Source organism: Anolis sagrei, chromosome 1 (genome assembly GCF_037176765.1).
Source record: "Anolis sagrei isolate rAnoSag1 chromosome 1, rAnoSag1.mat, whole genome shotgun sequence".
Classification (NCBI taxonomy): Eukaryota; Metazoa; Chordata; class Lepidosauria; order Squamata; family Dactyloidae; genus Anolis; species Anolis sagrei.
Genome location: NC_090021.1, coordinates 230,779,785 through 230,807,324, shown reverse-complemented (window position 1 = coordinate 230,807,324; position 27,540 = coordinate 230,779,785). Strand labels below are relative to the sequence as shown.

At 42.2% G+C, this 27,540-nt stretch overlaps 2 protein-coding genes across 4 annotated transcripts in view; both read right to left on the bottom strand.

Annotated features, from left to right (window-relative positions):
- Window positions 1–724: 724 nt before the first annotated feature.
- On the bottom strand, window positions 725–15,962 carry SPEGNB (SPEG neighbor). Its single transcript, XM_060772881.2, has 5 exons — window positions 15,842–15,962; window positions 15,217–15,338; window positions 7,807–8,114; window positions 3,049–3,190; window positions 725–1,433 (listed from the first exon to the last, which is right to left on the bottom strand). Exons 2-5 carry the CDS (start codon window positions 15,336–15,338, stop codon window positions 1,295–1,297), a joined length of 711 nt encoding a protein of 236 aa, XP_060628864.1. The 5' UTR covers window positions 15,842–15,962; the 3' UTR covers window positions 725–1,294.
- A 7,606-nt stretch (window positions 15,963–23,568) lies between these two features.
- The window catches only part of SPEG (striated muscle enriched protein kinase), a 148,172-nt gene continuing 144,200 nt past the window's right edge, over window positions 23,569–27,540 (bottom strand). For all 3 annotated transcript variants that reach the window (XM_067460842.1, XM_060772894.2, XM_060772903.2), the window contains exon 41: window positions 23,569–26,807. In XM_067460842.1, the coding sequence (XP_067316943.1) occupies window positions 26,603–26,807 (205 nt within the window). In that variant the 3' untranslated portion in view covers window positions 23,569–26,602. The remainder of the gene's footprint in view (window positions 26,808–27,540) is intronic.

The following is a 27,540-nucleotide window of genomic DNA, read 5'->3' as shown; positions in this document are numbered from 1 at the left end:
CTTATAGCAGAGGCAAAATTCAATGCCTTAAACAATTCAACAATTAAATTGTTGAATTTGTTTGTAAGTTGGAACAGGTACATTTTCAAAGTGTAACTCCAGACTGCCTGTAGTACTGAATTATAATCTGGATGTATAAAACAAAATTTAGGAACAAGTCCTGCAGTCTCTTGAAACATTCATCCCACCTGGAGGAGTTCTCAGTATGTGTCTGTATGTATATATGTGTTTTATGTCACAAGGTACATGTCATCTTCCTTTAACCCAGAATAAGGAATCTGCAGCCCTTTGCATGTTGGACTGCAACTCCCATCAGCCCTAGCCAACACAATGGATGGGTGGAGTTGCAGTCCAACAACCTCTGAAGGACTCCTCCTTGCCCACTGCTGTCATAAATAATGGAAGCTTTGATCTCGGGGCTTTTCACACTAGGCCCTTATGATTCTACTTTAAGTCCCATGGCCTTAGCCTATGGGAACTAGGCATAAGTAGTGTGTTGTTATTATGGGCCCTCGAGACATTTCTCATTTAGGGCAACCCTAAAGTGACCCAATCACATAATTAGAATTTTTTATTCTACAGATTTTGGAACAGACTGCTTCTAAAATGATTTTGGAACAGACTGCTTCTAAGATGACTATTTTGACTGCAAAGCCCTGATGCCACATGCTTTTCATGCAAGACAGAGATGATATTTTGATTTATATGCAGCACACACAAGACCTTTGTATAATCAATTGGCTTTATTGAGTTTCATAAAGCAAGAAAACAGATTAGAAAGAGTCTGGAGGCTCCTGGCATGCTTTACTCACTCTGAGGTGTTGGGGATTTCAGCTCCCCGATTTACATACCCCAGACCAAAGTCTGGCCCTTGAGATGTTGTAAGACTGCAACTCCCATCAGGCCTATCCAGCACAGTCAGTTATGGGAAGTGATGGGAGTCACAGACTGACAAGATCCAGAAAGCTGCATGTCCCCCCACATATCTGCCCTAAGCAGGGTGGGTAGGAAGGGGAATTTCTGCCATCAAATCAAGCGAGGAAAGATGTTGTGCTGTCACTGTGAAGCCGTATGACATTGACAGGAGAGCCAGAGACACAGGAAGAGAAAACAAAAGTTCCCATGCATCTTCAGGAGACAAGAAGATATCCTAGTAGCACCACTAGAAGAGGGATTCACTTCTCTTTGCCTAGCTTGTTCCCTCAGCCAGGCAGCACAACCTTCTGGATCATACTTGGCAAGGATGGAGAGAAGTTGGGGTAGGGAAGGGACTGTGTAGATGGAAAGCTGGGGCTCAAATCACATCCAGGCGTGCAAAGGACTGGTCCATGCCCAGACTGTTCTCCACAAAGACCTCGTATTTCCCAGCATCAGCCGGCGTCACCTTTTTGATAGTGAGAGTGGTTGAATCACTGCCAATATTGTAGTACAACCTGCAAGTAAAGGAAAGCCAGTGGTCTCAATCCCAATTCTGACATGTACCTTCAGACTTCCCACTGCGTGCCCTCCACTTTTGTAACTCTCTCCCATTACTATTGTGGTAGGCTGTCCCAATTAACCCAGACCTGATTGTTTTTCACTAGGAACTGAGGTCTAGATCAGTAAAGAACCCTAAAGAATACCCTAGGGCAAGTTTCTAGCTGTTCTTCCTTGGAAAAAAGCTACCTGAGATTATGCCCTAATAACCATGAAAGGTGGACACATCCTTCTTTGAAAGAAGGAGGAGGTCACCTTACATTATTTCAAGTCTACACTTCTTGAAAAAAGTTGGCCTTTGGACTACTCCCAGAATCTTCCAACCATCTTGGTTCTGTACTAGGTTCTATGACTTGTAGTCCAACATGTACTCCTATTCAAGGATTAAGATGATAGTCCAAAACTGCAACTTCGACACCATCCATATTGATTACTAGGCTGCTTGAACTGCTTATAGCAGAGTAGCAAAGGCTCTCTGAGTTACCGGGTATTAGTCTGCTCTTGCTATGCATTGGTTTTGTATACAGTATATACCAGGCATGGCAAACTAAGGACCGGGGGCCAGATGTGTCCCCCTGTGTGGTTATCTCAGGCCCTCCTCATTTTCCCTGTCCTCTTGGTAGAAGGACAAGGCAACCTGCCGTGTCCTTATGCCAAAAGATGGGGGAGGAAGACACATAGCAACTGAGAACCCTCTGGAGTGCTCTCAGCCACCCTGTGTCTCACCCTCCTCCCAGCATAAGGACAGCATGAGCAGACCCATCCTTATGCCAGGAGGATGGCTCAAGGAATACATGTGGCAGCTGAGAGCCCTCCAGAGCACTCTTAGCCATTGCCTGTCTCGCCCTCCTCCCAGCATAATACCAAGAGGGCAGCCCGAGGATTGGGGGAGGATGGGGAGGAGGATTGGGGGGGGGGGATTGGAGCAGTCACCATGTGTCCCGCCTTTCCCACGGTATAAGGATGGGGTGAGCAGCCCCATCCTTATGCTGGGAGGCCAACCAGAGTATAACCTGGGCCCTGCCCTGCCCCCTCCTGGCCCTGTCCTCTCCTGGGTCCTCTCCACTCAGCATGTGCCCGGCCCCACTCCCTCCTTGCTCAGCCCTCCTGCAATGCAGCTCCAAGGCAAAAAAGTTTGCTCATGCCTGGTATGAACTCTTGAATAAGTCCAGAAATTTAAATTAACAACACAAAAAAACCCTACATTGACTGATTCACGGGTCAATGTAAATGCTATACCTTAACTTATTTTTTAAAAATGGAACAATATCCTTTTCAGAGAAGGCAAGAATTTTCTCCCTCCAGGGAGAACTTAGGAACACTGATTGCCTCTCCACCTTTTCTGTTTCTGACCATTTTGAATGGTGGTGGTGACCAGAAACAGCTGGACCCTTGAGGCACCTTTGGTGCTTTCCCCTTTCTGCAGAATTGCCATTGACTTATCAACGGGTCATATCAAAATCCATAATATTGTCTCCTAAACCTGCTCTTAACTTATACTTGAGATCAACTTATACATGAGTATATAAGTCTGCTACATGACTTACAGTCTTACCAGTGGATCTCACTTACCGATCATCCTCTTCAATATCCTCGCCGTCTTTGGCCCAGCCGACATCAGGTGCTGGCTCCCCACTGATCAGGGCGGTCAGGTTTACAGTGGTGCCTTTCTTGGCCTTGGTGCTATCTGGGCCTTTTTTAATCTTGGCAGGCACTGCAAGAGAACAAGTGGTATCAACTTTTAGGGCCCTTACTTTTCAGGAGGAGGGAATTTCTTGCTGAAGCTATAGCAGAAACATGGAAACTTGGACTCTTCTGGTGTTTTAGGCCCCTTCCACATGACTGTATAAAATCCACATTGAGCTGGATTATATAGCATTGTGGACTCAGATAACCCAGTTCAAAGCAGATATTATTATTATTATTATTATTATTATTATTATTATTAAACTTTATTTGTACCCCGCTAGCATCTCCCGATGGACTCGATGCGGCTTACAAAGGCCAAGGCCTCAACACACAATACAACAATACAAAACCCAAGGCAAATTAAAAAACAATTAAAGCAATCTAAACAACAAGCAATAAACAATACACTAAGACACAATAAAACTGGGCCGGGCCAGAGTAATGGGTACAGGAATTAAAAGTGCTGATGTGACAGGTGGAATATAAGGCTTATAGGGCAAGTGCAGTGTGCAGTGTGCGGCAGTCTTAGTTTTAATAAAGTGCTTATGGGACTTGGTATTGGAGGTTTCCTATTCGGGGAAGGCACATCGGAACAGCCAGGTCTTCAAGTTCTTTCTGAAGACTGCCAGTGTAGGGGCCTGTCTAAGATCTTTAGGGAGGGTGTTCCAGAGTTGGGGGGCCACCACGGAAAAGGCCCTGTCTTGTGTCCCCACCAAACGCGCTTGCGACGCAGGTGGGATCACGAGCAGGGCCTCTCCAGATGAACGAAGAGAATGCGTAATATTGTGGATTATCTGCCTTGATATTCTGGGTTATAAGGCTGTGTGGAAGGGCCCTGAGTCTATGGGTCTCACAATCTTTGGCCACTGGCAATGATAGGTAGGGTTGGTGTTTCAGGCCAAATTATTTAAAGAACCAAAAGTTTCCCCTTAACTAAGCTATGTGTTTTGGGCAAAGTCACAGGCTGGATCTACACTATACTATAGCCCATTATCTGATCCCAGATTATCTTTTCATCCCAGTTTATCTGGCAGTGTAGACTCAGGACCCTTCCACAAAGCCATATGACCCAGAATATCAAGGCAGAAAATCCCACAATATCTGCTTTGAACTGGGTTATCTGAGTCCACACTCAGGGATATAGGGCTGGTGGAAGGGCCCTCATATAATCCAGTTCAAAGCAGATTATCTGGGATCAGATCATGGGATATAGGGTAGTGTAGATCCAGCCTGGGTTTCACATCGCAACCAGGGTGTTGCTGACAACTGCTACAACCCATTGCTTTTTTTGCAGAAATGGCCCAATTTCTGCATTTTTTGTGTGCCCTGTTGCCTTTTTTCCACCAGTCCATCCAACAGACAGCCACATGAGTATGAAGAAGTTATTCTTGTGATATATAGACTTTTAATGCCAGATTCCAGAGTGGGGGTTGTCTAGCAGCAATGACAAGAGTGAAACATATTCAGTTCATCGCCTTCCCTGCACTGATGAGAATGGGGGTGGCAGCTATTCTATCCACACTGTACATTAACTATGAGACTGCTCTGGAGTTTTGTCCAAACTTCAGAATATCCCCTAACTTTCTTTAGTTTAGGGCTAAACTGGTTTAAACAGATGCCATGTCATGTAAGAAGTAATCATCCAGGAGCGGTTTCTCAGGCATTGCGTGCTATTGAGCCCATATAGAAGAACCCTACATGTTGTTGAACTGCATCTCCCAGCTTTCCTTGCCATTAGCTGCTGGAAGATGTGGTCCAATAACAAAAGGGAGGCTGCAGAATTCTCAGCGATGCTTTGAAATTTGAAGCAGAGAGATTACTTTGAGATTACCTAGAACATTCCTACATTTCCATAGTATGACAATGGATTCTAGTGTTGTGACCACTTGGACCATCCTATGGAATTGGGAGGGTTCTCTCTGGGCTCCAGGGTTTAGTAAAAAGGTCAAGGGATGGAGTTACCATCCCTTGTGATGAAGAGGGTTTTGAATAGCTTTCATGGATATGGACTCATTTACATTTTGATATTCAGTTTCTCCAGTTGCTGTATGTCTTTGAAGATCAAGTGTTGGGTGGTGAGGCAAAGGGATCAGGTTAGTAGAAGACTCACATATAAGACTTGGGAACCAGGCCCTATTTCTGGCTAAGGCATCCCATTCCAACTTGAGTCTGAAGTTAAATGTAAAAGAAGACCTCTCCTGGGTACCAATCTCAGGGATGCATTTCCTTCTAGGTTTTACAAGGGCTCCTTTTCTGCTTCTAGGATAAATTGTGGGGGGGGGGGGGGGGAGTGGACTACATGTCCAGAATTGCCTGGGAAGCACATCCAGCATCTTTCTCTCATCAAATTAGAATTAAAACCTTACTATGCCAAGCTTATGATCTCAGAACAACATCTGAAAGTTCTAGTTCAAAAAAGTTACTTTTCCCCTAGGATGATAGTTATGTAAGAGGAAGTTCCTGATTCTATCTAGAAGGGAGGAATGATGTTCAAATGATAGGTAGAGATGCCTGGAAATCTTAAAATGTAAGCTTTTGGGTGCATCTTCACTGCAGAATTAATGCAGTTTCATGCCACTTTAACTACCATGGCTCAATACTATCGAATCATGGGAGTTGTCATTTACAAGGCCTTTAGAGTTCTGGCACCTCATCAAACCACAATTCCCACTGAGCATGGCAGTTAAAGTGGTGTCAAACTTTGCTTTGTTCAGGAAGGTCACAGTTCTTTGTGGAACAATTTTTTTCAAAGTAATTCTTATTGATTACAAACTATTTACAATATCTTAAAACGCCAGAAAGAAAAGCAAAAGGAAGAGCATAATAGGGTATATAGATATAGGGTTTCTTGCCTAGGTGCACTAACAATAATATTGCCAAAAAAATTAAAATAAAATTAATACGAAAGAAAAAATGAAGAAAACAACAACAACAACAACAACAACACAATTGTATTACTATTGCCTAGGGAATTAGGGAAGGGAAGGGTTTAGCCTAAAAGGGGAAGAGAGAAGAGGAAAATAGGGGAAGAGAGAAGAGGAAAATAGTAGAGAAGAAAAAAAAGACTTCCAATCTTCTCCACTGTGGTCTTAATTGTTCTTTCTTATGTGTGTGAGAGAGCATATATATATGTGTGTGTGTGTGTGTGTGTGCGTGCGTGCGTGTGTGCGCGTGCACACACACACACACACTCACACACACTGCAGTGTTGCTTTCTTTAGTATCCTACTGGGTGACAAATTTTCACTTAATTTTCGATAAAGTTCAATATTTTCAGTAAGGTTCAATTAGCAATTTTGTTTTTCATGTTTCATATAGTCTCTTATTGGTGTCCAATTTGTTGCATTCTTATATCCATATCAAGATTTATTTAATAATTGAGTTAATTCATTACATCATTTATTTTCGATATCCATTCTTCTTTCGTAGGTATTTCTTTTGTTCTCTGGTGTCAGGCATATGTGATTCTGGCTGCTGTTATTAAATAATTTCACTCGTACTGCTCGAGAGCAATACGTGTGAAAAGGATCTTGGGGTCCTTGTGGACAACAAGTTAAACATGAGCCAACAATGTGATGTAGCGGCAAAAAAAGCCAATGGGATTTTGGCCTGCATCTATAGGAGTATAGTGTCTACATCTAGGGAAGTAATGCTACCCCTCTATTCTGCCTTGGTCATACCACACATGGAATATTGTGCCCAATTCTGGGCACCACAATTGAAGAGAGATATTGACAAGCTGGAAAGTGTCCATAGGAAGGCAACTAAAATGACCAAGCGTCTGGAGAGCAAGCCCTATTAGAAGCAGCTTAAAGAGCTGGGCATGTTTAGCCTGAAGAAGAGAAGGCTGAGAGGAGACACAATACCCATGTATAAATATGTGAGGAAGTCACAGGGAGGAGGGAGCAAGCTTGTTTTCTGCTTCCCTGGAGACTAGGACGCGGAACAATGGCTTCAAACTACAAGAAAGGAGATTCCACCTGAACATGAGGAAGAACTTCCTGACTGTGAGAGCCGTTCAGCAGTAGAACTCTCTGCCCCAGAGTGTGGTGGAGGCTCCTCCTTTAGAAGCTTTTAAACAGAGGCTGGATGGCCATCTGTCAGGGGTGCTTTGAATGCAATATTCCTGCTTCTTGGCAGGGAGTTAGACTGGATGGCCTATGAGGTCCCTTCCAACTCTATGATTCTATGTTCCTCACATTTCCAACATTTGTCATGCAGGTTAGGATAGCATTTCGACAATTTCTGTGGAGTTATGTACTTTCTGGAAAGCTTTAACTATGCTGGTTGGAGGATTCTGGATTATATTATCAAAAAGGCAATTTTTTTCAAGCCATACTCTAGGACCACAGCCAAGGAAAGGCCAGCTTTCTGACTGAAATATAGCGAGGCTATGCCTTGACACAGGCATGGCTGAAATTGAAAGGAGCTTGGCTTTTATCTGCTCAAGACACAAGACTATGAATAGACTAGGGCAGGGCTACAACTCAAAGGAGCAGAGCAGGCAGTGAGATGTCCCACAGGGAAACACTCACTCGAAGAGGAATGCCTCTAGAATGACTTGGCTGCCCAGGGGGACGGCTGTGTCTATGTTTAGTAGGAGAGCGTGGCTATGTAAGGGAGCGAAAGGGGCCACCTTACCTTCTATTAGGAGGCGTGCTGAGTCGGAGCACTCTCCAAAGGGGTTCTTCACAGTGATAGTGTACTTGCCCAAGTCAGGAAGGCCGCCGTCACGCACCACCAGGGCGACAATGTCAGGGTCCTCAAAGACATAGCGGTACTTGGGGCCATCCTTGAGTTCCACGCCATCTTTCAACCAGCGAATGAAGGGGTCTGGGAAGGCGCTGATGCGGCATTCCAGCTTGGCTGCGCTCCCTTCGATCAGCACCACGTCCTTGAGGTTCTGCAGCACCCGTGGTGGGCCCTTCTCTTTCAGCTCCTTGCGGGACCTGGTGGTGCACAGTACCACAGCTTGTAAGGGTTAAATATTAGATCTGCAACACCCAGAATCCCCATGCCAACATGGCCACCAAGCCCTTCACTCCACTTTAAATCCCGCAATTTATTTTCTCTTTCAGACTACAGCAAACAAGCTCTGCCTTTGATAGAGTCCAAAGCCAGGCCATGAAGTGAGTTCAGGAGACGTTGCTGGATCTACACTGCGATATAATCCAGTTTCTGAATCCAGATTATCTGCTTTGAATTACATGAGTCTACACACTGCCATATATCGAGCCCCCTGGTGGCACAGTGGGTTAAACTGCTGAGCTGCTGAACTTGCTGACCAAAAGATTGGTGGTTTGAATCTGGGGAGTGGGGTTACCTCCCGCTGTTAGGCCAAGCTTCTGCCAACATAGCAGTTCGAAAACATGCAAATGTGAATAGATAGATCAATTTTGCGGGAATGTAATGGTGCTCTATGCAGTCATGCTGGCCACATGACCTTGGAGGCATCTATGGACAATGCCGGCTCTCCAGCTTAGACATGGAGATGAGCACCACCCCCAGAGTCAAACACAACAAGACTTAATGTCAGGGGAAACATTTACCTTTACCTTACACTGCCATATAATCTCTCGCATAATATGGATTCAGAAACTGGATTATATGGCAGTCTAGATGGGACCTATGACTCCAGAAAGCAATTGGGGATACACAATCATGCAGGCAATGTTTAGTACTGACACACTCAATGGCTTAAAGAAAGCACGCATCCATCAACCAGCTTACTTGCCACCCCAAAATTAACTTGATTAAACTGTAGCTAGCTGTGTAATTAAAATAAATTGTTTTCTAGGGAGAATGTGTAGAATCTGATCAATTGTGATAACTGGACAGCTAATTAGGAGAGAAATCACTCGGGCATATTGTAGCATCTTAGAATCCTGTTGGCATATAAGAATTGACTCTTTCTCGCAATTCAACTAGCAGTTCTTGTCCCTTTTTTATCTTATTTTCCCACATCAGCTGCACTCGCCTCAATAAAAAATTGCCTTGGAGCTAAATCACACTGAATATTCAGTATCACTATATTTTCTCTAATGATAAAGTTTGTTTCTAAGTGTCATGTGTGGCGACAAAATGACTATGGATGTCTTGTTCACCACTCTTTCCTCTCCTTTTTTGCCACTGCACACTATAATTTCTGCCATATTAAGAGAAACGATTCTCCCTGGTCTACTCAAGAAGTGTGATGGCACTCTGAAATGGAAGCCCTCAGCATTTGATTTAACTCTATGGGCCACCATGTTGTCCTATCTGAATAGACTGAATACATCTGTAAGCTCCATTACTGCAAACACAGTATATTTAAAATAGAGGAGAAAAGTAACAGAAAAAAAGATATGCAGTGAAAAACATTTATTTTCGTTTCTTCAACTTTTTACGGCTATGCTAAAGGTAGAATTTTTCCAAACATGATATATTTAGGTACATCTTGAATTCCATATCTACATGTGCTCCATTTGTCATGGTTCGTTTCATTTGGGGGGAATACCTTGTAATGTGGGATGTGGTGGGTAACATTTTGTGCTTTTGCAGCTTATTACTTTACTTTGTTTCATTGCCCTCCTTGTGCAATGTCTCCATGGAAACAGGTTACTATTACTACTTATTATTGTATTCATTTATACCCCATCTTTCTCTCACTAATGGGACTCACGGCATATTTAAAAGTAATACAGGCAATCACCAAGTTACAAACAAGATAGGTTCTGTAGGTTTGTTTTTAAGTTGAATTTGTATGTAAGTCAGAACAGGTATATTTTAAGCGTAACTCGAGCCACATACATACACACACACACACACACAAAGATACTCCCCCCCCTCTCTCTCTCTCTATATATATATATATACACACACACACACATATATACACACATATATATACACACATACACACACACGTGTGTGTGTGTGTATGCATGCTTTGGATAGCATAGGGAAGGGTTATCACCCCTATAGTGTTTGTTTTGCTATCTGTGTCCCTGTTTAGAAGATTTCACCTTACTTTCTGTCTCTGTGAGAACTTAATTTTAAAAAATGTTGCTTGTTATGGTGAGAAAGCTTCACTGAAGGCACCTTTTCTCCATTAAAACCTTCCAGGAGTTAGTTTCCCTTCCAATGGGTAGATTTATCTCCTTCCCTGTTGTGTCACCTTGTTATTAACTACGAATCACTTGTAAGGCAGATGTTTGTAACTCTGAGACTGCCTGTACTCCTTTCCTGAGGGGGAAGTTCAGATGCCTGGTAGCAGCCACCAAGAAGGTCCTTTTCTACCAAACAAGCCTGGAAATGTAATAGCACAGAGAGAAGGGCCTCTCCAGACAACTTAGGGTTTTCAGAAAGGTTACAAGTTGCATGGGGCTTTAAGGGCTTAGTATATTTACAAAAAATCGATGAACAGTTGTCACCATTTTAGAAAAAGAATAGAAGCAGCACAGCTCTTTTTTCTTGAATTAGGTTCCATTGTGCACACATACATATAAGATACGGTACCGTAGTCTGGTCATGTTAGTTCTCTTGGTACCATGTCTTCAATCTCGACCTTTACTCATACTGCAAGTCACCAGACACTTAGCAATTCAACTGGAAAAGTCTGTCTCAAAGTACAAGACCTCTTTATATGCGGTTCTGTGATGTACCTAAAATTGATGTAAATCATTGGAACAACTACTAAAAACAAATCGAGAAGCCTTTCCTTGGAATGGCTCTGTGTATGAGTGTATTACAGAAAAAAGGGTGATGATCTGGAGCTTAAAACTTGTTTACCAAACTATGCCCACAGAAATGACTTTATATATGGTTGTTTCCAGGGCATAAATTGCAGCAATTATCCAGACATTAATGTTTCGCTTTTCTGGTTGACCTTTAAAGTCATCACTTCCCATGCTAGGATAGAGGCAAACTCTAAAAGCTAATTAACACAATGACTTGCTTGGCTCAGTTCTCAGCATTATCCAGTTATAATGCTTGAATTTGGATTTTTCCAAAGGGGATTTGCTCATAACCCTTGATCATACAGAACCCAGTAGTTCATTTAGATGCTAGTAACTCCCATTTCCACCTCAAGTTTGCTTTTAGAGCACTGAAATGTAACTTTTTGGAGACAGGACCCCAAGTCAGCTTTACTGAATTTCACAGAGTCACTTTTGAAAATTTGGCTTGCTTCTCGGCTCTTAATTCAATGCTCCCCACAAGGCTCTTAGCAAGAATTAGATGTTCAACAACCATGGCAGGATACATGTCCACTGGAATGCAGGACTAGCTCTTTCTTGACTGGTGGGGTCAGTGAAATCTCAATGGTTTCTGGAATAGGGTACATTTCTGTTGGAAATGAACAGGATATAAGAAACTATACTCCCCCCCACCCGTCCCCAAACCCCACACTTCCTGAATTTTAGTAGTACTATGATTTAATTGATAATTGTACGTTATTATCGTTATGTTAGGTTTCTGTATGTGAGGCATTAATTTTTGCCACAATGATGTTGGAAACAGCTTTGAGTCCTCCGCTGGGGGGGAGGTGGGGGGGAGAAAAGTGGTATACAAGTGAAATAAATAAATAAGAGTGCAATACACTAAGTTTTTAGAGAGAGTAAAAAAAATAGTTTAAAATTGTTTATGGAGGCCTATGGAGATATGCTAGCATATGAAAAACCGGTAAGAGCTGTCCAACATTGGGATCAATTGCATTAGAGCAGTGGTTCTCAACCTGTTTTTGACTGGGGACCACTTGACCAGGGACCACTCTCTAACATCAGTACCAAAAAGGGTTACTAATCAGGTTTTGGTCAACTTTAGATTTGATTTGGGGTGCTGATTCAGAAAACTGCATAGGATAGACCACATATGCCATGGTCAGCGACAGGGAAGGAGTGACAGGTGGCGCAAAAGGAGTGGAAATAAAATAAAATAAATAGAGAGGAAGGTGGTTTGTGGACCAGATTTTCGTCATCACAGCCTACTGGTGGTTCGCGGTCCACAGGTTAAGAACCACTGCATTAGAGGGTGGTGGACTCTCCTTCTTTGGAGGTCTTTAAAGAGGTGGCTGGCACCTATCAGTGAATGACAAAGACTTGGACTTGATGGCCCTTATGATTCCTTCCATCTATAGGATTCTATGAAAATTGCTTTCTCTTTTTAAAAATTCAACTTTTTAACCAGAAAAAAACAAATAAAGGAAACAACAATGCCTATACAAACATAAACATACTTTAACAAAATTTACATAATTAAGTAAACATCTCTAGTCTAACTAAACATAAATCTAAAATACAAACATATGTATTCTATGAAAACTGAAACTTGTCTGGATGCAAAATAGGGAGGGATGCAAGGGGGTGAACAGAGAATATCACAACCCACATCATAGGAATGTCACAAACTGAAATCTACTATCCTTTTATGGAGGCATCTTTTTTTAAGAAGAGCATTTGGCTGGAGAAGCATTAAGAAGAGTCAAGAAGGAACATTAAATGATATGACAGGAGGTGGCACAAATCATCAGTCTGGCAGAGCTCTAAGTGGTGGAAATCAGGGCTTCAGCCAAAAAGAGTGTGTTATAAATATTAGATTGTGATGGAGAATGAAGGAGGACAGCTCTCCCATTGAAACAAAGCTGACTCAGTACTCACAAAATTACTTCCTAAAGATAGTTCATACCAAAATTCTTTATATAACCTAAAAAAGCAATTTGTTATTATTACCAATCCAGGGAGCTTTATCTAACTGCTCATTGTTTTTCTGTTACTTTTAAAACATATACCTTAAAAAAATATGAAAGATGGGCTGATCCATGAGGTCACGAAGAGTCAGAAGCAACTCAACGAGCAAACAACAATGAAAGATGGATCAAAAAGCATACAATATTCAAAACTAAATCTTTTAAATGGTTTTAGCCATAACTTTTAAAGATAACGATAAAATGCTACTCTTGTTGTTGTATGCCTTCAAATACGTTCCCACTTATAGTGATCCTAAAGTGAACCTATCATGGAGTTTTCCTGGCAAGAATAGTTTGGAGCAGGTTCGGCTTCCCTTCCTCTGAGGCTGAGGGAGTGTGACTTGCCCAAAGTCACCCAGTGGGTTTCCACAGCTGAGCAAGGATTTGAACCCTGTTCTCTGTATTCCAGGGCTCAAATCATTACACCACAGTTGCTTAATACTCATCACACCCACAAGATATAACATTGTTTCCAGTGCCTTTATTACTCTTGAAATGAGGCTCTGATAATCCCTTATTACTTCCTGGCTCAAAACTCTCAAGTTACATAGAGTTATGTGACCTTTAGTTATTTCCAAATTTAGTGATTTCCAAGCTCTGGCAAACACCCATCTTCTTTTCCATTTCATCATCTCATTATGACAGGAAGAGGAGGCAGAGTCCGGATTCAAGACAGTCTGGGGAGCTGAAAAGAGAACTGTACTCTTCAATCTTGCCATTCTCCAAGTTGTCAGAGGTATTTCTTTTCTACCAGCCCCTTCCCTAATGACATCCCTCTCTTACCCAACTACTCATTTCCAAACTATTTTCCCCTGCTTTCTTGAGGTCCTCCTGCCTTCTCCTCAACTCCATCTTGCTCCCTCTTGTCTCGTTTCTCACCATCTCCTTTACTTTCCAACCACTACCCAAGACATGAACACAGTATCTCAAAATATAGTTTTCCATCACATTTATCCATGGACTGCCACCGACAACTGTACCATTTCAGCTATTACCATCGAATTGCATACTATTCCAACAGTTGCCCAATGTTGCTACATCACTTTGACTCCACTGTTTCTACATCCATGCATGAAATTTTATGCATCCACTTCCTGATGTTCATTAATGCTGGTCTTTTAACTGAAAACACCCACCTCTTCCAAAATATGTTCCCAGAGCATCTTTTACAACAGTGCTTCTCAAGCTATCTCAGGATGATGGGGAAAGTACCCAGCAAATTCCCCCTCAAGATGCCAGCTGCTAATTGTCTGGAGCCCCTTGTGGCATGGCGGGTTAAATCCCTAAGCTGCTGAACTTGCTGACCGAAAGGCTTTCAGTTCAAATCCGGGGAGTGGGGTGACCTCCCCTTGTTAACCCCAGCTTCTGCCAACATAGCAGTTTGAAAACATGCAAATGTGAATAGATCAATAAGTACTTCTCTGACAGAAGGTAACTGCACTCCATGCAGTCATGCTGGCCACATGACCTTGGAGGCATCTACAGACAACGCCAGCTCTTCAGCTTAGAAATGGAGATGAGCATCATCCCCCAGAGTCAGACACAACTAGGCTTAATGTCAAGGGGAAACCTTTACCTTTACCTATTGGCTACAATTCATCTCCTTTTCCTTCTGACTGGTAAGTTATGGTTCATAGATCAGGAGCAGTTTATGTACCACTATTTTACAACACATATTTTACAACACAACAAAATACAGTCCACACAAATCAAATGGTATAAAACCATTCTATAGCAGAGTGAATCCATCAGAAGTTGTGTCTGTACTACACAGTTACAGCAGTTTCATGCCACTTGAATTACAGTTTCTCCATCCTGTACCATTCTAGGACCTAAAGTTTGAGGAATTTTTTAGACTTCTTTGCTAGAGAGTTGTAGTAGTATAATAGAGAGAATTCACTACTAAAATTGTCTAGCAGAAAGTTCTCTGTTCTTCAGTAAACTGAGCGCTAAGTCAGTAGCAATAATCATGCTGTCCCAGGAGTTGTTTGAGCTGCATCCAGCATGGAACAAATCTATAGAAATCAATGGACTATACATTAGTGTATCCACAAATCTACTCCAATAAGTACAGCAAAGTTAAAATTGGCTGCGTGTTATGTTGTATTATGCCCCTTCTCAGTTCCAAAAAAAAAGCCTCCAAATGTTATATTCAAAAAAATCTAAAATAAATATCAAAATTCTGTGAATCAGACAAACTGAAAATCAGACAAACCCAAAGGGCTCTAAAGTTTGTCCTTAGGCTGCCTCCTCCACAAATACATTGTGTATCCTTTGTCTCAGTGCCAGGGACCATTTCCTCCTCCTTCCCCCTCGGTGCCCCTCACCTGTGCCCACGATAGGAGGCTTGGATGCGGATGGCAGCATTCTGCACTTGAGGGTCATTAATGTCCAGAGTGAATCCCGGTGGGGGAGGGGCTGCAGCCTTCTTGGGGGCAGCTTTGGACATCTGGGAGCAAGGGAGAGATGAAAGAGCAGGGTTAACATCCAAGTAAAAATCCCCACTTCCTTATCGGACAGACCCGCAACCCTCCTTCCTCTTTCCACCATTGTCACTCTTCGCTCAAGTTGATTCCCATTGATTGTTCTATGAAGGCACTTCCAATCTTGTATGGTCTATACCCTGCCAAGAAATGTCTCTGAGCTCCATACCCAGATTTTTTTTTTAAACCACCAGAGCAAATTACCCCAGCAGACCCACTGAGATCAGACTACATTCCTCTCCCAGCTATCCTCCTCATAAGTCAAATCCCAGTTTAGACATCTGTGAAGCTTCTGGTGCCTTCATGAACAGTAGCCCCATTGTAGCCACCTAATGGTCTTTCTTGAAGGGAAGTAAGGACCCCTTAGGAGATAGTTAGTCAAGACACAGCTTTCTCTAAATAATTGTTTCTTAGGGGATGCTGATGTTTTCCCTGAAATGGGGCAGGAGACTTGGTACCCTGCTCTTACCGTGAACAGCACCAGTTGAGCTCCACTGACAGGAAAAAGGCCACAGCCCCCTCATCCCACTCAAATTTATATATCTGGCAGGGAGACTCCAGGTCTGCTGGAGTGCCCAATTGCATTCCTGCCCAGACGTCTCCTTCTTTGGCCAGGGGGGCCCTCTCCTTTGCCCACCCAGGAATCCTGGGCATTCCCTTATATAGCCTGCTGCCAGGTACCTGTGAGTATTGGGGCTGCGCTGATTCCAGCCCAGTGCTGTGTAATCACATAGGCCAGTCCAGAGGGACCGAGATGGAGCAGCTGCACCATTCCTGCCCTCTGGCTGAGAGACAGTGCGGGACGGGGAGGAGCGAGCCGAGCCCCCTTCTCCCTATTGCTTGATGTCAACACACTCACATACAGCCTTAGGTGGACCGGAAAGGCTTATGAGGAGGTGTGCATCAATATTTAAGGATATCCAAACCATTGGATATAGTAGGAGAGCTGGATACTGTAGTGCTTGTGAGTGGGAGAGGTGTTACATTTTTTGAGCAATGGGGCCATGATGGTTGGATGGTTTTGAGGAGCTTTATCTTTACATTGTTGTCTTTTCCAATGAGTCATCTTACTTGTGATATGTCTAAATGATGGCTGCAGTTTGGGCATTTTGCTTCTAGTGGGGGTTAAAGCTCATTTATTATGACTTTTTGACCGTGTGTGGTCATTTGTAGAACTTTGCTCCAGCACAATTTTTCAAATCAGTTGGTTTTTTTCTGGTCTGCTTTTTTCATTGTCAACTTTCACAATCACACATGCCTCCCACTTTAAAAATTGTTACTTCTGAGTTCCTTTGTCCTCCTACATGGAAAGAAAGTTATTTAATGCAAGGAAGGTATTTAGCATTTGTTTTCAAAGGAAAAGAGATTATAGATGATGATTCTTTGATATATTCGTCCCACCTAATTCCTATAATTTTACAGGATGTGTCTAGATATTGTCATGCTCCATTTATACCCCTCTCATGTTTTCTCACTGCTGTTTCTTTAATTTTTCTAAAGTACACTGTGGTGTTGTGGTTTGAGCATTGGACTACAACTCTGGAAACCAGGAGTCAAATTCCAGCTCAGCCATGAAATCCATTGTGGGACCAAGTCACACTCTCCTGGTCTCCAAGGAAGGCAATGGCAAACCCTGTTTGAAGAACTCTTTCCAAGAAAACTCTGTGATAGGTCTGTCTTTGGTTTGCCATAGGTCAGAAATGACATGGGGGACAGAAGTGTTAAGGGATGAAAATTCAGTATTTTACAGGTGAAAAGTTTTCTCCTACTTTTCCTAATTGTAAAGTCTTCTATTGTGGGAGTCCCTTTTTGTGGAACATGGTCAAGCTGCACCATTTCCAGTTTTGCACCATATGACCATTCGGAGATCTAGAAATGGAAATTTTATATATGGTTCCCTCCCCTTGATGCCCTAAGCATGTCTCATTTTGCTTAATAGTTAATCCAGCCCTGTTATTTGCTGTCAAGTTAGAGTTGACTTCAGTCAACCTATAAATGAGAGACCTCCAAGACACTTTACTACTGGCAGCCATATGATTGTACAGAACCCTTAATAGGTGTGTTTGGTCCCTATTCTGAACAGGCTTTGGGCATCGAAACAGTCTTACTACATTTACTGAAAGAACACATCTGGGATTGGACTTCATATTATTTAGCCATTTTGTATATCTTTATAACAGGAGGGCAAGATATATATGTTTTAATAAATAAGATAAAACAGTAAATCTCAAATCTATATTTTAATATATTTTTCTTTTTATAAAACACTTTCCATAAGTTTTAGTAGTACTGCATCTTTTAAGTACTGCCATTCTTCTTTGGAGTCTATGATTTATTTAAACCTTTATACAGTGAGAGCCATGAGCCAACGTGGTATAATGGTTTGAGCATTGGACAATGACTTTGGACACCACAGGGTTGTATCTCCACTTGGCCATGAAACCCATTGGGTGACCTTGGACAGATTTTACTCTCTTGGCCTCAGAGGAATAGTAAGCCCCTTACATACAAACCTTGCAAAGAAAACCCTGTGATAGATTCAACATGGGGCAGAAATGACTTGGAGGTACACAACGATAATACAGTGAGAGCCAGTGTGATGTAACGGTGACATTTAGATTCCCTGCTCAACTGTGGTAACCCAGTGGATGGCCCTAGGTGGGTCACACATTCTCAGCCTCAGAAAACTCTGTGAGAAGTCCACCTTAATATCCCCATAGATTGCAAATGACTTGAACACACAACAACAACAACAACAACAACAACAACAACATGGTTGATGCAATAACACATCGCCTTTCTTGCTAGGTGTAGACTATGAGTAGGACAATGTTGGGCTATCTCAATGAAAAAAACTAAACCCCAGTTTCAGTCTAACAGTATCTGTAGGGCCACAGTCTGAAAGGGTTTCAGGAAGCTGTGTAAATGAGAGGAATTTACCAGGCAATACTTTCCCTTAACAATACTGTTATGGTGAGAAAAACTGAAGCTGGTAGAATGGTCCTTTTTGTGATACATTTGGGTGTCTAATTTGGACAAAACAATTATTTATATATAAATGTTTATCTGGCTTGTTACTGACAGATAAATCCATGCATTCCAGTGAACTATTACTAGTTGTTGGAAAGTCCAGCTGTTCACATTAATAATAATTAGCAATCTTGAATTTCAGGAAAGATGCTTGCCTGCACTGTAAATTAATTCTCTGAATATATCAATCATATTATCTCATATTGCAGAATAGGAAAAGCAGCTTCTGTGCCACTTCAAACCTTCCCTGGATAAAAATCAACCCAGAATTGCAAGTGCTGTGCTCTCCAGCATCTCCTCACTGATCAGGTTAAAGAGTATGCATGCTGAATTGGATGTTTTCTATTTGTGACTATTCTGAGTGAAATGGAAGTAATAGGGCTAGATAGGTAGATTGTTGTTGTTGTGCACCTGCAAGTCGTTTCCGAGTTATGTTTTTTATGGAGTTGAGGGAGAGTCAAGGCTCAGGGGAAATTCAGAACTAAAACTGGGAGATGATTCAAGGAAACCCCGTTCCAATGTGGTGCTGTGCTTGTGAGAAAGCAGAGGGGATCCCTGCTGTTCATTAACTTAGGTTGTGAAAGAAATGGAAGTGCAAAGTTTGTTTTCTCTACTTTAAAAACTTTTGTAGTGATGTGGATTGTCTGCTACAAATGTCTCAATTATTCCCAGAGCATTCTTTCTGTGTATGATGTATGCTCACTGGAGGGAAGGATATTAGAGGCAATGATGAAGTACTTTGGCCACATAATGAGAAGACAGGAAAGCTTGAGAAGACAATTATGCTGGGGGAAATGGAAGGAAAAAGTAAGAGGAGCTGATCAAGGGCAAGATGGATGGATGGTATCCTTGAAGTGACTGGCTTGACTCTGAAGGACCTGGAGGTGATGACGGCCGACAGGGAGCTCTGGCGTGGGATGGTCCATGAGCTCACAAAGAGTCGGAAGTGACTGAACAAATAAACAACAACATGACAGAAAAATGAAGGTATCAGCATGGACTCCCAAAGCTATCCTGAAGGCAACGGACCTGTCTGATCTGAAAGCTAAGTCGGGTCAGGCTTGGTTAGTATTTGGATGGGGACCACAAAGAGATACCAGTGCTACATTTCAGAAAAGACAAACCACCTCTGAGTACTCTTTGCTTTAAAAAAACCCAGTGAAATCCACGGGATACTCATAAATTGACACATGACTTGAAGTCACATACGTTCATGCATGTAAGCATCCTTAAGGTCTCTTGCTTTATTTCGAATATAGTCCCTTAGTCTAAAGATTCAGGTTCTTAAATGGCTCCAGCCTTTGTAAACTAGCTATACTTCTCTATTTCTGTTGACGCAGAAGAGGAAAACATTAAACTATGTCTAAGTGAATGAAGTCCATGTCTGCTGTCCTTTGAGGCCATCCTGACATGAAGCACTGACTTAGGCAGTGGAGATATCAATTATAAGCAGGATATGGTTCATGATTTAAATAATTAGTAATAAAGGTACTCTGACAATAATTTCAATGTTAATTTTCTATAAATGTAGAAAAATGCTTATGGGATTTTCCGCCTCGTGCCAAAATAATTTGCTTGGCTTTGTCTCGTGCTGAATGAAGAAAGACAAATGAGACATACTACCATGTCTCCAAATGCTTGCTCACTGTTCTAGTATTGAGTTTGTCAATGGAGGGGTGGGGTGGGATTGTCTACTGCAGGTCCATTGACCGCTGGACAGCTCCTCCTTCTTGTTGTTATTGTATGGTATGCCTTCGAGTCATTTCTGACTTAAGGCAAACTTAAGGCAAACCTATCACAGAGTTTTCATGGCAGGATTTGTCCTGAAGAGGTTTGCCATTACCTTCCTCTGAGGCTGAGTGGGACTTTCCCAAGAACATCTAATGTGTTTCCTGGGCAAGTCGGAATTCAAACTTTAGTCATCAACTAACACGCCAAACACTATGGTATATTGGCACTACATCCTGCTTAATCACCCATGACAAAAAGATGCAGCTGTCATGGTCTGCCTACTACTGGCTCTCCGGTTGGTAAAGGAGCAGGTGGTAGAAATGATGAGGAAGAGGTGGCAATGGTGGCAAAGGAGAAGGTTAATTTTGCAAGGAAGAAAATGCTGGGGTGGTCTTCCCCAAGAGCTCCACAAAATCTGGAGCGAGCAGTATCAACTAAATTGTGGCTTCTAGATTGCATTTGACCAGGACTGCACAATGTGAGTAGAAGTGTATGAAGTGGGGGAGATCAGACTTTGTTCCACAATTCATAATGCAGAATTCATTAGCTTCATATATAAACTCATTGTGAAAGTCAATCCTTACAAGGACAAAGTGGTACCAGGTATACATAATGTATTTGAGAAAGCCTTAAGGTTTGCAGAGGTATCTTCTCAGAACTTAAGGGTGAGCGGGGAGGAATCTCATATTTATTTGGAAAAGAAGCAAAAAAAAAAACCCTCCAATAGACACTGGTCATCTTTACTGGTCCCATGAAGTTGAGTGTCAAGTCAGGTTGGTGGGGGTGGTCAGAGAGAGCTGTAGTGGAATACAGTACAGGCAGCTCTCTGTATCCATGCATTCTGTATCCACAACTTGAAATACCCTCCCCTCCAAAAAAATCCAAAAAGCAAACCTTGATTTTGGCATTTGGTGTAAGGGACTTTCATAATTTTTTATAAGTATTTTTCCAATTGTGACTTTCATAGTTCAAATGTCTACTAAACACACAGCAGCAGGGACTAATAAACAAGTCAAGTAATGCATTGTCCAATCTCAGTTGCAAACAGATTTTCTCAAGCATTGTTTAATGCGCCTTTTCAGTTCCCACAAGCACCTACCATACTTGCATTGCTTTTATTTTGAGTAAAAGGTCTGAAGAGTCACTTACATGCTTTTGACATTCAGTATTATATCTTGAAACAGGTGGGGCAGTGCAGGAGCTGAACCACTGGCTGAGTTGTTAATGGGTTAAATCAGGCATGGGCAAATTTCGGCCCTCCAGATGTTTGGACTTCAACTACCAGCTGTTTGGAATTGTGAGACTTGAAATCCAGAACACCTGGAGGGCCAAAGTTTGCCCATGCCAGGGCTAAATGAATGACAATAAACTCAAACTGAATCCTGACCAGATGAAAGTACTGTGGGTAGTGGATTCTTGTGTTTGAGAATTATATATATGCTCAATTCAAGATTAGGCTTATTTCTGGGTCCAGGATGTCCTTTCATCTTTGTGACCTTGGTAGCATATAATATAATGTTGCAAACTGCAAGCAACTGTGGGCTGGCGTATGGTGATTGATGCTGTGATAATGTTCCACCTGGATTACTTTAAGGTATTGTAGCTACGGCATCCTTTGTAGACTGTTCAGAAGTTTCAAATAATGTGAAACACAGCTTCCAGGATTTCAAACAATATATGACATCGAGATGGAATTATACTACTTCTATATCTGCTCCTTACTCACTTCCAATCCTAGCTCAAAGAGCAGATGTACCTGTCAATCTAGGAACATGTCTTTTCCTATTTCAGCCTCCTTAACTCATAAGATCTTCAGAGGAGAGTCTTCTTCTTTGACTAAGGAAAACATATTGTGTAGGCAGAAGACCTTCTCTGTAGGTGGACTCCATCTCCGGAATGACAGCTCTACTGAAATTCAATAATCCTACAACTAAGTCACTTAACTGACACTCTATTATTTCCCCAGGCATTTAAAAGCTTTATGCTGATTTGTTTATCTTCTCTGTTGCGTTTTATGTACCTGTTTACTTACACTGGAATGTTTTATACTTTTATTGCATGAAGGCTAGTGTTGTTTATACTGTTTCCATAATCTAGGATGACAGGCAAGTTTTAAGAAATCCTTTTTTGTAAATTAACTCTAATGAATAAACAACCCCACATCTAGAAAGAATTATTGCTAGAGCCTATAAAAACTTCCCTGAGTTTAGTTCAAACAAAGCAGACAAATGTGTACAAAATTTATCTAAGAAACAGTAGCTAGTCTGTGGATTTTTAAGACTTCTTTGCAGTAAAACAACTCGCCCTCTGCTTTTACACTGCAAGCACATACTTCAGTTTACTTTGAAAGCTCATTTTGCTTCTATCACCATATGTCATGCCAATATCAATTCCAATGTCATAAAAACTATTACTGTCATTCTTATGGACATTCCTCCTAAAGTGTTGAATGGCATCTCTTTTCCTGCACTTTAAGTCTATTGGTTTGTGCCTTTGGAGCAGCAGAAAAAAACTGCTCTATGTTCTGTAGGGCCTCTCTTAAGATATTTAAAGATGGCTATCATATACTTAGGGGCTGCAGTGGTACAGCAGGTTAAACTACTAAACTGCAGAACTTGCTGACTGGAAGGTCAGCAGTTCAAATCCACAGGATGGGGTGAGCGACCGGTGTTAGCCCCAGCTTCTGCCAACCTAGCAGTTCAAAAACATGTAAATGTGAGTAGATCAATAGCTACTGCTTTGGCAGGAAGATAACTGCACTCTATGCAGTCATGCCGGCCACATTACCTAGGGGGTGTCTACAGACAATGCCGGCTCTTTGCCTTAGAAATGGAGATGAGCACCACCACTCAGAGTCTGGCTCAACTAGACTTAAACCTTTACTTTTACTGATCGTGTATTTTCTTCTGTTGTGGCTAAACATATCCAGCATTCTTAGCATCTTGTAACAAGGCTTGGTTTCCAGACCTTTTTTCATTTTGCCCTGCTTTGGCTATTTTCAAGCTTGTCAATATCCATCTCGGGCTATGGTTACCCAAACTGGTCACAGTGTTCTAGATGAGGTCTGACCAAAGCAGACTAGAATGGAATGATAACACTCCCTGGACATTTTACTCTCGTTGACGCAGCCTACAGTTGCATTGACTTTTTTGGCTACTGTATCATACTAAGGTCTACTACAGTAGATGCTGTTCACTTATATTGTCAAACCAGGTGCCACTCATACTATATTTGTGTATTTAATTTCCCCTGCCTAAGGCAGAACAAACAATCCCAGAACATTTCCATTCTTGTAGTTAGATACATATAAATGTTGGTGGCACTCATGTTTGCCTCCACCATGGTACTGGGAATAGATGTGTTTAAATATATATTTAACTATATGGACAGCTCTTCTGTCAACTCTCAGATTTCTTAGGGACCACACAGAGCCACTAGGATTATCCACTGCATTTATTTTGACTCAGGCTGTTTCCACATGAGGGATTTGGTATTGAATTTCCATTTCCATTCACAGTGGTAGGGGGAGAAGATCACCATCACCATTGTAATTTTCCAATGTTTTCCCAGTTCTGCTGCCAGCTTTTATGAAAAGAATGAAAGGAAAAGAACACAGACGACCCCCCCATCATTTACACAGACAGTGACACAGCAGAAGAGCTTGGGACAGTTACTTTTATGGACTGTAACTTCCTTGAACGTGTTGGCTGGAGGCTTATGGAAACTGCAATTAAAAACTTTTCCATGCTTTGCCTTTAAGGCAGATAAACTTGTCACAACTCAGCACATTTTAGCCCTTGTGGTGGACACCATTTCATAATCCTAGTAGTTTTTCTCTTATTTTTTTATATACTGGTATATTTAAAATATTAATAAAATACTACCCCAATGAAAGTAACATAGTGCTTTAAAACTCTTTCTGAATGCAACTTTTTAAAGGGTTGACTTAGGACTGCCAATTTATACTTCTGATTCACTTTTCCTCCCAAAATATTTTTTAAAAATTGCTGTAGTGTCACAACACTAATTTTGTAATTAAGGAATTTTTAGTAATTTTCATTTTCAGCAGTGTGTGCCTTTTCCCCTTTATGTAATAGGCCCGGTGTTTACCTCCAGTCCAAATTGAATGCTTAACAATTAAGGTTGGTGATATTTCAGGGATAGTGATCATTACTCATCTTTACATCAACAAGCGCTTAACACTATAAATAAATGATTTTTAAAAAATGTAGGTAAGGATTGCAGGAAGTACGCATTGCTATTCTTTCCCAAGAGGTTGTAAACTGCACTTTCCATTTCATGAACCAACTAATCACGGTTATTGGTATGGAGAGAATGTAGCAGGCTAAACATATATTGAATTATCTGTAATAACCACATTGTTTGGAAAGTCAACTACAATTCAACTTGTAACTTACTGTAGAACAGCAATAATTTATTTGTGGTAAGGTCAGTCTGGAAGTAGCCCAGGATGTTCTGCTTGCTCTTGCCAGAGGGAAACTAGCATCCCCACAATCCAGAAATATTGGGTGGTGGAGAAAGGGGCACAGAGATTGGGAACTGGAATCATGGATTCCCACAACCAAGATAGAGCAGAATAGCTGCATTCAGGCTGTAGGTTTTGAACCCTGGCCAAAGCCTTGGTTCTCTGCTGAAAAGATAGCACTTTCTAACATTCCCCTAGTTTACCAAAGTATCTGTTTCCTAACTGAGTGCCTATAGCTGTAACAATATACAGATTTTCAGAAAAGCTTCCTGTGTTTTCAGCCCTGCCTCACCTTTAATGGGCACTGCTTGTCTGGGCTACATAACAAAAGGAGAAAGTCTCCAGCTTTTGTCCTAAGTCTCATGAAAAAAAGAAAAGAAAGAAAATCATTACTTGGGCTGCTGAGGTGGTTTAAGCACTTCAGGAGCCCAATTAATGCACTTGTTTCAGAACAGAGGTACAACTAACTCCCATCAACAGACCAAGGCTAAGCAATAGAAAAGCTAAGATAAAAACTACAGGGTTCATTCAGTTTTCCTCAAAATAGTAAAATTAGCCCACCAACTGAGGAATAATATATGTGCTAGGAAGGCCAAGTGTGTGCCTAATACATCAGGACAAAGTTACATTTTTGGACTGCCACTACTAGAATTCTCTTCCAGTTGCCATGACCATTGGCCAAGCTGGGAGCATTAGACCAAAAAGTAACATTTCCAAACTCTGGTGCCTAACTGCAAAGGAAGAAGGTGTGTAGGTCTAGACTATAGAGTAGGCATGGGCAAACTTGGACACTCCAGGTGGTTTGGACTTCAACTCCCACAATTCCTAACAGCCTGCTGGCTGTTAGGAATTGTGGGAGTTAAAGTCCAAACCACCTGGAGGGCCCAAGTTTGCCCATGCCTGCTCTAGAAGCTCTGAATTTCTTTGTATGGGACTCATCTTGCATGATCCCAAGATAGGGTGAAGCAAAGAAGCTCAGAAAAGAGAGGAGGGTATTATGCAGATGAGGAGGGTGTATCTGGAGCACATACACAAATCAAGAAGCTGTGTGTTTTTTTGCACCAGTTCTGAAGGGTAAGAAAGGACCTTATTGTGTGCATTTATGTTAGGAAAGCATGTGCAAAAATGCAAGGAAGGCTGCAGGAAAGGATTGTACATGGGTCAGATGCAAACATTGAAGAACTGCTGGCCTTATATTGTTAGCTTCTCCTGGACTCCTATGTAGGGAGAGGAAATTGGGCAGGAATCCCAGGAACATGGCCAGCACCTCTTCACCTCCCTCTAGTTTTGCTATTCCTTGTTTTTGCCTGGTTTCCAATATTTGAGCTTTGTCTTCAGTGCATATCCGCCCAGCCTATACCCCAGGCCCTGCCTTGAGGAACGCAAACACTCATGGCAGTGAAGAACCAGTCTAACCCTGTGGTGGATTGTCAGGTGCTGCTAGGTTTCTCCATCACAAGACTCTGGGGTTGACTCCTCTTTTTATTCTCCCAGCTCAAACTGCTGGGTTCAAAAAGGGAAAAGATGTCTCACACCTCACACCAGGCATGTTTAGGGTATGCTGTTAGTTAACAAAAGGGATTGGTTGCATCAAAATGCAACACTTTTAGGCACAATGAAGAAGAGGCCCATGGAAGCCCCGAGGGAGGAGTTATTTTGAGGAGGAAAAATCAAGGCCTTGGCCTTGACCTTGGCACTGCTTCAAGGCCCCTTGTATTTCCCAGAGCAAGTCACCCTTCCCTGAACCCAACCCCCAGAGTTGGTAATTCTTGTCGGTCTGCCCTTTTCTGTCATCAGGCACTGTCTCACTCCCCTCGAAGCCAGGCATTGGCTGGGCAGAGTGAAGAACACAGCGGCCAGTGCTGACGACTCTTCTTGAACCATGAGGTATATCAACCGGTCTCACCCTGGCTGGGTGGACGGTGCTTGGCCCATCTCGCCCCCTGCTGGAATGTTCTGTGGCTCCTCCGGCAGGGCAGACGGCTAGGGCATGTGGCTGCTGGCGCCGTGGTAGGAGCGCAGTAAGACCTTGTGCTTGGTGGCCACCTCGCTGCGCCGACGCTGGTGCTCCACCAAGAACTCTTTCAGGCGACTCGTGGTGAAAGTGAGGGTTTGGCGCCGCAGCTTCATCAGGTAGGCATCCTGGAGCCAAGGGTTGGCAAAGCAGTCCTTGAGAGTGGGACGGCTCCTGTGAGCCCAAAAGACAAAAGGAAGAAGTTTATCTTTCCATAGCCCTCACCTCCTTGCACATAAGAAGGGGGAAACTTAAGTGCAACCAGAGCAGCAGGAAACAGAAAGGAAGCTGCCTTATATAAAGGAAGCTGCCTCAGGCACATCATTTACTTCAGTATTGTCTATACTTACAGTACTGCGGCTATCAAAGGTCTCTGGTAGAAGTTTTTTCCACCTATATCTTGAGCTGGCAAGGAATCTGAGATCTTTTGCATACAAGGCATGAGCATGAAATTATGGATCAGCCAACAATAGCAATGAGGTAAGATTGAGCCCAGATATTCTGCTCCTAGAAGAAGTCTATCCTCACTCACCAAGAGCCCTGCTATGGGGTGGGAATCTTGCATGCACTAACCTGTATGTAAGTCCCATTGAATTTACTGGACTTATTCTGCAAAAGGCTACGATGTCACACCTGAATCCTATTGGTAGCCCCAATTAGAGCAAACTCACGGAATCATTTATTGAAAGGTGAATCAACAGCTCAGTAAATCCCATTGATTTCAGTGCATCTATTCTTGATGGAACTGCCAATAGGATTCTTAATTCCATTTGCTGAAGACAGTGGACATAATACAGTCTTGTAACATATCTCTCTCTTTTAAGAATGCAGCAGGCCTTTTGAAAATGGTTTGAAATCATTGAAAATCTTTGTTCTACATTGACTGTCATTTGCAAGGAGAAGCCTC

Bases quoted from the DNA above. Each gene is read 5' to 3' on its own strand.
- SPEGNB (XM_060772881.2), bottom strand. From the start codon at position 15,338: ATGTCCAAAGCTGCCCCCAAGAAGGCTGCAGCCCCTCCCCCACCGGGA. The intron at 3,191-7,806 runs GTAAGGTGGCCC...GTTCTCTTGCAG, and splicing joins AGCACGCCTCCTAATAGAAG to TGCCTGCCAAGATTAAAAAA. The intron at 1,434-3,048 runs GTAAGTGAGATC...CTTTACTTGCAG, and splicing joins GATATTGAAGAGGATGATCG to GTTGTACTACAATATTGGCA.